Genomic DNA, 12,767 nt, shown 5'->3' on the forward strand with positions numbered 1-12,767 from the left:
ACATTATTTACCAAGATAATAATCTTCCTTCTTCCAATACTTTCCACCCGCGATGCATTTTTCTGTAGTATTAAACATTTGCACTACTTTAGCCAATGCCCCTCTACTAAGAACGTATCCAGATTGAGCAACGTTATAAATTTGACCCCATAGAACTATGGGATGGCCTAGATAATAATCATCTCTGTGGTCTAATGGAACAATCATGTAACGCAGATTCTCCGGTATGACCATAGTATTGTCTCTTACAAAAATAATCCATTCCAATTTGTCCGTCGTTTTTTTCCAAATATAATTCATAGCTTCGCATAGCAATTGCCAGGAAGACACAATCTTTGTATCTATATTTACAATAGGTAATTCGGTGTCTTTCAAATGATGTGCAAAGAAATAAATATTGTTACAGCGTTTACCCCATGTAGCCTGGATTGACTTCCCCATTTTGAGTTTTTCTACAAAAACAATACTTGTAATAGATACTCGTTCTTTTAACCAGTTCCATTCCATGTTTTCAATCTCTCTTATACTTACTTTTTAGGGATCATATAAATATCTATCCAAATCAAGTTTGTGTAATTTCAAGTTTTGCGCTACCAACCAAGTGTAGTATGTAACGTTATTAAAATAGCCAGACGTCTTCTTCACTTTCTCCCAATGCCGTAAAACAATCTCTTCATGGTGAGGTGATTTACTCAGATAATATTCAGGCTGCCACAATGATTGATCTTCGCACGTCGAATCAATCACAAATATATTCCTTAACAGGTGATATAAACAAGTCATCTGTTTGCCTAACCTATAGCGCACTATAGCGCACTCTTGTACCAAAAGCTGGAACTGTACAAGAATCCCGCATGCGCACATTGGGGACTTGCGAACGTTGACGACGTGGACGTTTCTTAAAAGAAATTTTTCATATTGAAACTTTGCATCGTGATATCTTCGTTTATAATGAACGTAGAGCAAAAATAAAGACACTTTCCTTATTTATATTATCTATAGTAAGCAGAGGACCGTCGTATTTTGAAATATGACGGGAGTGGTGGCGGGTTTTTTGCTTATTTATTTAAAGATGTTTATCATACAAAAATGAATGATATCCCTATAAAAACCTACCTTTAAAAAAAGGTAAAAAAAGGCGCCTAGTATGGGCACGCCAGTAGTGAAAAATTACCCATTGCAAACCCATGTAGAATCGTATGAAAAATTACTCATTGCAAACCCATGTAGAATTGTACCATTGCAAACCCATGTAGAATCGTATGAAAAATTATCCATTGCAAACCCATGTAGAATCGTACTACAAAAGTAATGATATCAAAAAAATTGCGCGCCAAGTGAAAGTAGAAACTTGTACCAGTGGAAAATTTAAATTGCAAACCCATGTAGAATAGTACCTATGTAGAATAGTATAATTATAGAAACCTCTCTTCATGCTGGAAGTTGCAAACCCATGTAGAATCGTATAATTATAGACCTCTCTTCACGCTGAAAATTGCAAATCCATGTAGAATCGTATAATTATAGACCTCTCTTCACGCTGAAAGTTGCAAACACATATAGAATCGTAATAAGAAAAAAATAAGACAAAACACAAAAAAACAGAATTAAAAATTAATACAAGCATTAAAAATTAAAAATTTATGCAAAAATTATATAAATTAATACAAATAAAAAAAAATAAAAAATTTAATTTAAAAAACTAGGCACTACTAAATTAAACAATATGCTAAAGTTAATTTTGAAATTTAGCAGTGCCTAGTTTTTTAAATTAAATTTTTTATTTTTTTTTATTTGTATTAATTTATATAATTTTTGCATAAATTTTTAATTTTTAATGCTTGTATTAATTTTTAATTCTGTTTTTTTGTGTTTTGTCTTATTTTTTTCTTATTACGATTCTATATGTGTTTGCAACTTTCAGCGTGAAGAGAGGTCTATAATTATACGATTCTACATGGATTTGCAATTTTCAGCGTGAAGAGAGGTCTATAATTATACGATTCTACATGGGTTTGCAACTTCCAGCGTGAAGAGAGGTTTCTATAATTATACTATTCTACATAGGTACTATTCTACATGGGTTTGCAATTTAAATTTTCCACTGGTACAAGTTTCTACTTTCACTTGGCGCGCAATTTTTTTGATATCATTACTTTTGTAGTACGATTCTACATGGGTTTGCAATGGATAATTTTTCATACGATTCTACATGGGTTTGCAATGGTACAATTCTACATGGGTTTGCAATGAGTAATTTTTCATACGATTCTACATGGGTTTGCAATGGGTAATTTTTCACTACTGGCGTGCCCATACTAGGCGCCTTTTTTTACCTTTTTTTAAAGGTAGTTTAACTAACTCGGCGATTCGTATACGTGTATAGCTTAGCAACGACGTTAATTATAATTTGGCTCTTGAATTGCGACTACCGCAATATATCTTGACTACTTTTAATCAGCAACTGCTTATAATTATAAGCATAAATGCTTACATATAATTACATATAATTATAAGATTTAATTCGGCTATTATTGGTTAATGACTGCCGCGAGCGCGTCTTTTGTTCGGTTTTTATAACCGAAATTTTGGAGCCTTTTGATTGGAGGGAGTCCTCAGGAACAGGTCTGATTGGTTAAAAAATATTAACACGTCTAAAGTCTAACAATAAGTGCGAGCAAAGCAGATCGAAGTCGAGACTCTTCGCTAGTACCTCGCGATTTCCGGTCTTCCGTGTGTGGCTCGCTGCGTTAGCGTTTTCGCGCGATCAACGTTGGTTGCTAGGTGGATATTTTAATAAAAATGGTTATAGCTATTTGAGGCTATAACATATTATATAAAATACATTTAAAATCGTGAAACTTTTGTTTAAACTATTTTTATATTTTTCATTGTTTTGATAGTATTACCTCAGAAACATAAGAAACCAATTTTTTAAAAGAAAATGTTTAATCCTTTTAACATCTAGATATAAGAATATCTAGATATAAGGATATTATAAAAAGAGCGCGCCTTTTATTTTGACTTAGATTATAATACATTTGAATCAAATTCAAAATCGGAGAGAGATACTTCTGATCCTTTCTTTGTAATCAAAATTAATTAATTAATGTTTCTTGTTAATATAATTTAAAAATATATTTAATACATAAATATGTAGGTAAATGTTCACATTAATTTATATTGCGGAGCTTCGTTTTGACATGTATTATGGAGGGTACATTTCGAAGTAATACATGCTTTGAATTATGTGGCATTCTTTTGCAGTCCTTGAGATATAAGATTTTAAAATGTTACTATATATAATTAATTATTGTTTATAAATAAATAAATTTTTTTATAATCAGTTTTTGTTTATCAATTAATCAATTTTTATAAAGTAAACACTAAGAATATAAAGGCTCGATATATATCAAATATAAATCGGTAATAGATAGGCTATTCGAGCCGTACGCGGATGTCGGTGCGTCGATTCCAACGAAAATTAATTTTTCGTTGGAATTAACTAATTGTGCACGGGGCACACATTTTGCTTGGTACACCGCCAAGACTTTACTAAGGAACAATCTCAATTCGAGATTTTTAATTCCAAAGATCCCCTCTAACCCCCCTACAGAATTATAGGCGAGAAAAATATAGATCCGAAAGTCGCTGAATCGGGAAACGAACCCGAGACCTTTCGCTTGCCGGGCGACTGCTCTCACCATCTGAGCTATTCAGACCCTTCGACTCTATATTTTTCTCGCCTATAATTCTGTAGGGGGATTAGAGGGGATCTTTGGAATTAAAAATCTCGAATTGAGATTGTTCCTTAATAAAGTCTTGGCGGTGTACCAAGCAAAATGTGTGCCCCGTGCACAATTAGTTAATTCCAACAAAAAATTAATTTTCGTTGGAATCGACGCACCGACATCCGCGTACGGCTCGAATAGCCTATCTATTACCGATTTATATTTTATAAATTAAGTTTTTTACATAAAATTAATTATTTATTAATTGATGTAAAAATAGTTTAGTTAGAATCATTTTGTTTATAATACTATTTAACTCTTTGTATTTTACTTGCTGCGATACAAATATTTTTTTACAATTGCAATTCTTTATCGCTTCGCATATACACACACATACGCATATATGTATACATGAACATACATATATGTATCATATAAAACTATATTATTGAATAATATTAAAGAAAAATTTATTGTTTAGTATAATATTAAGCACTAAGAATATTCTATTACAAATATATTTTTCAGCATCCATATTTTACGGTGGACTTACTGATATCCATAACAGACGGAATCATTATAGATCCATCACAAAATATATTTTATTTTATGATCCAAACGCTGCAAACTTTGTGGGAGGAAAATTTGAGCGCTATTAAACCACTATTATCTGATCCTGTCTTCAAATATTTTACCAGGTATATAAGTTTACATATATATCAAATTATTTTAAATAAACATATAAAGTTATAATAATAAATGGAAGAGAGAAAAAGGGGGGAGGGAGGCTCTATATAAATACAAAATTAAACTTAAAAAGGACTAAAAAGAATCAAGCATGTTAGGCTATTAGGCTTAACAAACTTGTTTTAAAAATATTTCTCTAATTATATATATAGTAATATATAGTGCGTGTGTGTGTGTTAATAATATACGTAATAAGCAATCCAAAAATTCTCTTTAAGCTACGATAAATTACTTTAATTTTTTTGTATCTTATTGATGGTTTGTTTAAATTGTTCATTGGTTGTATAATTTAAAACAATACACTTTACTTTAATGCCACGTTTAGAATCATTTATCCGATTAAATCTTATAACATATGATCACTAAACTGTATTTTTAACCTTTTTGTTAATTTGTTTCAATAATTTTTTATTTAAACAAATAATTTTACAAACTTTATTTTACATTCATAAATAGTATAATCCAAAAAGCTTCTATATATTGCATTAAATTTTGTTTCTTATGCATTTTTGTTATACTTATAAATGTAGAGGGTTGAATATTGAAGGTGTATAAACTACCCGTAAAACTGCTTATGGGCACAAATAAAAAAATATGGGTCATATATTTCTGATAGTACTACATTTGTGCCAAATTAGAAAAAAATCGGAGTGTAACACTTGGGTAGGTGTCGCGGCTCGAGTTTCCCGCCCGACAAAACCGGGAGAGCGCCGTGTCCGCGCAGTCGCGCGTTAACGAGGCGCTGTGCGCTCGCGCAGAGAATCCTGTGCAAATCGATTGCGATTTATCAAAGCGAGACAAACCGCACCGCCCAATAAGCGATAAACACGATAACCCTCTTCCGGGAATGCAAAGCTCGGATTCGACGAAAAATCCACCCCGGTGTTCTGGAAGATTCCACTCGCGCAATCCGGACATAATTGCTCCGAAATCACTAAAAAGAAATCTTCGAGAATATCGGTGGTTATAAAAGGGTAAAGGATCCGAGGCCTCTTCCAGTCTTTCTCAGTCATTCGATCACGATAGCACTTAACAAAAGTTCAACCTGTAAAAGAAAATTCGGCAAGGAAACGGCGTGTAATTAGGTTTAATGATTAACGATCAAACAATTGGACTTAATAGACTAAGAATTATATTTAGTGGAAACTTACTCCAGACTAATAAAAATAAAGAAAAGTTGTGTGACTTAAACCTAAGGAATTATTTGAACCTGCTGCGAAGTAGGTTTACTTGGTCATATTTTCATAAAAATGAAAAAATTACGAGGATAAGAGAGCGTTCCCCAGAGATTGCATAAGAAGTTAAGAAAATTAAAAGAACAAAAAAATGTCAAGCTGAATGAAAAAACTAAATGAGAAATAGTTATTAACACCAGAAGGTGATGAAGTAGGAAAAATATCTGAACAAGATGATATTAGATTTAGGTAGGATTTTATATAAATGGAATTAATATATAGATATATTAATACATATATAGATTATATATCTATAGATATATGTATACAGGGTGAATTTTTTAAAGCGTTACAAATTTATATCTCGGAAACAAAACATTTTAGAGAAAAATATTTCATGTTACAAAAGTTTTGTAACTTTGAAAGGAACATACAAATGGGATATACAAAAGGGACATACAAAAGTTTTGTGACTTTAAAAGGGACTTTTGTGTGAAACTTTTGTATGAAACAGTTTTCTCTAAAATGCTTTGTTTCCGAAATATAAGTTTATAATGCTTTAAAAAATTTACTCTGTATTATAAATTATACTATATATGTATAGATTATATCAATTCTGAAAAAGAAAACGAGGAGTTAACAATAGTTTCAGAAATCTTAGGAGAGACAGTCTCAGCAGAAGAAAATAACTTCGCTGAACTAGATTAGGAAACGTTAGATATCCTGGGTGATGATTTTATTAATCAAATGTTATTAGAAGGTTTAAAGAAAGAGAAGAAGATGGAACAATACCTTCTGGAAAATACCTACGCAAGGGTAATTACCCAATCGCATCACCAAAACTCAATCCAGAAATTGAAACGAGCGTTAACGATATGATAAAAAAGAGGGATAAGTATTTAAGCAACAGACCAAGAACTTTGTGGTGCTAGCTTATGGGCGCTAGCTTTATGGCGCGTTGGGCGTAGCAATAGATAAGATTTTCAAAGGCGAGAAGAAGCAAGTCAATATAAAAAAGTTATTGACAAAACTATAATAACGTCGGATAAATTTATGTATGAGCTATTTAATTAATTAACAAAAGCAAGAAAGGCTTTTATTTATCTTGATCTAGAGAAAAGGTAAAGGCAGTGTTAAAGAATTCGAAAAAAAGAGAATTCTTATCAGAACTATCCCAACGCATAGTCGGTTGAAAAATTAGTTTTATCTTTAAAATTTCAAGTAGCCGAGAAGAAGCCAACGTTCAAGAATGCGACAATTTTAAACCGGAAAGGTCAGTCTAGAATATCGAAACCAGATTCAGATGAGCTACAGACGACAAAGTTATCAAAGAGTTTTTACGCAGAGAGCATTCAAGCAAGGAAGAAATCGTCAATCACCAAATCAGAGTCAATCAGAGAAAAAGATGCGTAGATTTCTTCTTGTTTTCTCAGCTTTGTAAACGACTGTATTAACGATTTGCAATTTTTTATTTGCTTTTTTGAGCTTTTTTCAACTCTTTTACTCAGGGCCGTCGCGTTGGCCGTAAGCGCCCGGGGCGAGATTCAACAAGGCACCCCCCCCCCCCTTTAGAAAAAGACAATTCTAATAAATGTCCATCAATTTGTCAGTCACTTTAGCAATCATGTTCATGTTGTATTAAAAAGCAAGGAAATAAAATCAATAAATATATTTAAACAAAATATAGTATTTTATTAATTCAATACAGCCTAATTATATTAACGTCATTACATTAATGTGTCTCGGCTTGCTTACAACATCGCTCGTATTTTTACTTTGTAAATAAAATAATTTCTATCAGAAAAACGAATTTAACTTTTAAAGTAAACAAAATACTTAATTTTAGAAATAAAAATGTAAATTGTTAAACTTCTTAATATAATAACATATCCTTAATTTAAAATTTTGAATATTAGCACTATATCATTATAAGTATACAAGATATCAAATTCTTACTTAAAGCATTGAGTTAAAATACTATAGGTCTAGTTAAATAATCAAATTATTATCTTAGCCCCTTTGATATAACCATGGACTGCCAAAGGCAATTTTAGACTTCTGTCAACATCTGCAATGCCTCCAAAACCAAAATACGGAAAATGAGAGAACTTACAAGCAAAATCAGTGACTCAGTGTGAGAAAGTATATATGAAATGTAATATGTGATGCTGAGAATATATTATACGAGTATATATTAACAATTATACGAATAACACAAGCATTTAAAAAAACAATTTTTTAATGCATTTTATGCAATAATTATAAACACAATACGTCATATTAATATGTATAATTTATTTAATAATTTCAACAACCATGTTAAAGAATTAGAGATGTTATGGAAAACTATAAATATTATTTAATAAAATTAATTATAGAATATTATATTAAAATTCTGATGAGTTATGAAGCAAAAATAATAAGTCAAAAACCTCAATATATCAGACATGAATTAACAAAATTAATACTATTTAAAGGATAATAATATGTTAAATATATTTAAAAGTTTAAAAAGTTTAAAAAGTAAGTTAAATATATTATATAATATATATATATATATATTTTATATATATTATATAATATATAATTGTTTTTATATAATTGTTTATATTTATATAAAATATAATTTAAGTATTGATAAATTGTGTTACATACATGTATTTTTCTCATATCGTTATCCCATATATTATATTATAAAATAACTTTCTTTTTTCTGGCTAGATAAAAGGTGACGTTACCACATCGCTTGATAGATAGTTCAAATGACTACCGTATTTTGGTACTGGTGGCGCTGCAGATGTTTGCCATACTTTTTACTGTAGAGAAAGATAGCAGCTAACAGTCCATGGTTATATAGTCAAAGCTTAGCCCCCCCCCCAAAGAATTCGAGCAATGAGGTATTATAACAAACATAAAAAGAAATAATATTAAAGACTAACTTAACACTGTGTTAAAATTTCGTACATAAATAACAATTTCTTACCATTAGAAATAAAATAACTGTGGAATAAACAAAAACCAAATTACAATACTTTAAAAAACATGACTATGACTTACTCAACTTTTAAATGCCCCAATGGAATTTTCCAGGCCTTTGCATTTGCAAAAGATGTTAATATATCTTTAAAGTGCAATCCTTTAGCTTCTTTATTTTCTATCGAGAGTATGGCAAGTGCGTTGAGTCGTTCTTCTATCATAGATGACCGAAGATAAGTTTTAATAAGCTTAAGCTTACTGAAACTTCGCTCGGCGCTAGCGGCCGTTATTGGAATTGTCAGTAATATATGAAGAGCGATCCACAGGTTTGTAAACAGATCCTTCCAATCAGTGCTTTCTATAAGTTTCAGCATCTGAATCGGAAATGTCAGGTTTTTTTTACATCAAGAATAGATTATACGTGAAGCAGCTCATTGTACAGTTGATTGCCGTCTATATCACTTACGCCTTTATCTTTAAGATAATGTTAGAGTTCTTTACAACATTTCTTAAGTTCGTTTGTTGTGGGAAGATGGTTTAAGTCATACAAAAATCCCCACTTCGTGTGATGTTTGGTTAGTTGAGATGAACGTCCCTTCATTGATATGTTAATAGTATCTATTAGGGGATAGAAGACTTTTAAAAATTTCTTTAGGAGAGGCCGGAATATCATCACGATACCTTCATAAGAAAAATATCTTACTTTAGTCCGGGGTCGTTTGTTTAGGAATACAGAATCAATCTTCAGTTTTTTAGCGATTTCTTTAGCTGTTATGAACGAATCAATCAACCCCTTTTTACGAAAGGTTTTCAAAAAATCCAAATATTTTTGAAACTGGTTCAATACTAAGAGAATATCTGCCGTTTTTTCTTGAAGGGCTTTGCTTACTAATTGTAAGTTCACTTGGAACAACAGATCATGCCAAACTATTAGGCAAATGAGGAAAGAAAAATATTCCATATGCTTAACAAGTGATTGAACTTCAGATGCAGTAGTCGGATCGTCTACACTCTCACCCAACTGTATCAATGCGTTTCGGATCTCAGCATATTGATAGCGAACAGCTTGGACAGAGTTTATCCTTGCTTCCCAGCGTGTTTCACATACTTGCTTCAAAAAAAGAGTTGTCAGTTGTCACGTGTTGACTGATTAAACACCAACGCTTTGTCGATCCGGCAAAAATTGTATATAGATCGATAGAAGGTTCAAACTTTCCTGCCCTGAGCAATACTCCGATTTTTCCGCCTTGGAATATCCTTGCCTCTAGCGTTTTGTTAATCTCAATCACGGAGCGGCAAACCTTTGTTCCCGATTGTGATCACATTTAAGCGTTTGGTGGCAGGCTTTGATGTGTCCCGAACTCTTTCTTTCCTTTCTTTCTCTTTTCGTTTTTTTTACCGGTTGATTGTATTCGCAATTAGTAAAAAAGATTTTTTTAAAAGGTCCGTTACCCAAGTAAAGCTAAAGGAAAGTTCTTTGAAATGTCATATGCGTTTATTTGTTTATATCCGTTTAGATTAGTAAAGCTGCTAGTAAATCTAAAAATCTAAAAATCTGAAACTGTCTAAAATTGTTACAATCTAACTACAGATTTGTAATCAGCGATTTTAAACTTCCGGTTCTGATTTCCGTAGACCGTAACCTTCTGCTTTGCTAGTTTAAAAGTAAAAGGGACTCCCTAAAATCTAAAAACAAAATGAGGTTCGCCATTTGATATTACTACCTTGTCTTTTCTTTCTCAAGAATTTCGAGCTCTTATGAATGAGTTGAATGGGCGCCACGATAATCTTGCCCAGGGCGCTAAAACCGGCACTGAATGCATTCACTCTGGAATGAAAGTATTACAAATTTTACGCCTTTCCGCCATTTGCCCTTATCCTTAAAGTCCTGAAGAAAATTCAACAAAACCAAACTCAGGGTATCTTAGTCATCCCTGATTGGAGATCACAGTTGTAGTATCCCTTATGAAGTTCTATGTTAATAACAGCACCATTGTTAGAACTAAATATTGATATTCTGTTATCAGTAGGAAGATCCAGCATTCTCTGGCTATCAACATGCAACTAATGGCTGGATTATTATCAAGAAAGCATACAAAAGACTAAAATTAACGAATAAGCAATAGATTTGCTCCTAGGGTCAATATCAGAGGCAAAAAATGTTGAGGCATTATCTCAAACCGATATGCGATTTCCAGATTTTATTCTACGAGAAGGTACGAGACATTTGATCTACAAACTAAGCATATCATCGAGTGGCTGATCAACAAATTCATTGAAGGAATATCATATGGGACACTTAATATAGGTCAGCTTTATCTCTAATTATAGAAAAAATGAGGAAGAATCCTATATATACCTACTATATCAAGATCAATGAGAGGAATCTTTAATAATAAACCTACAAAACTCAAATATGTGTGTGCGACGAAATATACAGGGTTTTCAAAAAGTCCGGAAACGCTCAAATATTTCGTAAACAATGCATATTAGAAAAAAATGTTTCAAACAGAAGTTGTAAGGCTTAAAGAGACGCATTTAATGACAATAATAATTTGACAATGGGTGGCATTGAAGAACAAGATATTATATTGAAATATTCCAAAGGATAATCGAACATAGCGCGCGGCTGCGGGGAAGTCTCTTGCCCCGCGCCGCTCCGACAACACGCTCCTTGCCGCGCGCGAAAAAACGCGCCTCTCGCGCGAGAGCGAAAACAAAGGCGGCCGATCGAGAGGACGAATAATAATAAACGAATTTAAAGGAGACTTCGACCGCTCGGGTAGAAATCTTTCCGAGACGATCTCGACTGTTCTCGAAAACAAAACAGTATAAATTCACCTCTCGAACGACCGTCAAAAGACACTATCTTAGTAGCGCGCTTCGCGAAACGACTATCGTTCCTTACTCAACTATTTCTTCCCGTTGCTTGCGGAGCTGAAAAATATTAAAAACTCTGTTTAATATTAAATTGCTTTTCGTGGCTTATTATAGTGATTCAATTTAAGTTTGTACAGAAAGTGAATAAATGATATTTTTGTGAGTAACGTTGAGTGAGATTCCTTTATCGTGCCAGCTTCAATTAAAAACACATTGCCAAGGTCAGGTCAAAGTCGACTTAATTTTTTTTAATGGAACCCCCCATTTTTTATTGCATATTCTTGTAGCTTATCTCGAGAACTTTCCAAAACACTATAATAAAGTTCATTTTCATTAAGTACTTTCCGAGTTATGAGACTTGAAAGTTACAGTACCGCATTAGCATTACCCAAGATGTACCACGCGGAAGTTGTTCAGTCGGATTTACACCTTTTTTGGTGCGTGCGTGTGTGTGTAGGTGACATTTTTTAAGCTATTGTTTTCCACTTTTTTAATTAATGAAATGTTCAAAGTATCTTCCTTCTACTGTTTGGAAATGAGCCAAACGTTCGTAGAAGCTATTGATTACATGGCTTATTTGTTCTAAAGTGATCAGAGATGCTTCCTGCATTATTCGATTCCTCAGGTCTACCAAATTACGTGGTTTCGTCGCATGAACCTTACTTTTAATGTGTCCCCCAAAAATATAATCAAGAGGAGATAAATCCAGTGATCTAGCAGGCCACTCAATGGCACCTCTCCTCATCCATCGATTAGAAAAAGAACGGTTTAGAAATTCTCGAACTCTTACCGCATAATGAGGTCCTGCTTTATCTTGCTGAAACCAAACATTTTGCATGTTTGCGTCAAATAAATTTTTGATTTCAAGAATATGATCTCGCAATAAATCTTCATATGTTTCAGCAGTTAAATTACCATGTATGAAAAATGGGCCGATAATATCGCGACTACAGATCCCTGCCCAAACATTCAATTTTTGTGGATATTGTGTGCAAAGATCACTCATCCAATGCGGATTTTCATCACTCCAATATCTACAATTGTGGCGATTAACAGCACCATTTATTTGAAATGTGGCTTCATCAGAAAAAATAACAAAATTCAAAAAATTAGCATTATCATCACACCGATGCATCAGTTCTTCACAAAACTGAATTCTTCTATCAAAATCATCTTCCATAAGTTCTTGTAACGGTCGCTTTTTGCGAGCTCGGAATAACTCGGTCGGGATCAGGGCTCGTGAAAAGGGTGAGACAAC

General features: G+C 32.7%; 1 protein-coding gene across 1 annotated transcript; it reads right to left on the reverse strand.

Moving 5' to 3' along the window:
• Positions 1–3: 3 nt before the first annotated feature.
• LOC145946422 (C1GALT1-specific chaperone 1-like) lies at positions 4–752 on the reverse strand. The gene has a single exon (XM_083056043.1). It carries the CDS (start codon positions 505–507, stop codon positions 4–6), a length of 504 nt encoding a protein of 167 aa, XP_082912169.1. The 5' UTR covers positions 508–752.
• Between the last annotated feature and the right edge of the window lie 12,015 nt (positions 753–12,767).

Source organism: Prenolepis imparis, unplaced genomic scaffold (assembly GCF_030444845.1).
Source record: "Prenolepis imparis isolate NDT839.2.m4 unplaced genomic scaffold, iyPreImpa1.0 SCAF_16, whole genome shotgun sequence".
Classification (NCBI taxonomy): Eukaryota; Metazoa; Arthropoda; class Insecta; order Hymenoptera; family Formicidae; genus Prenolepis; species Prenolepis imparis.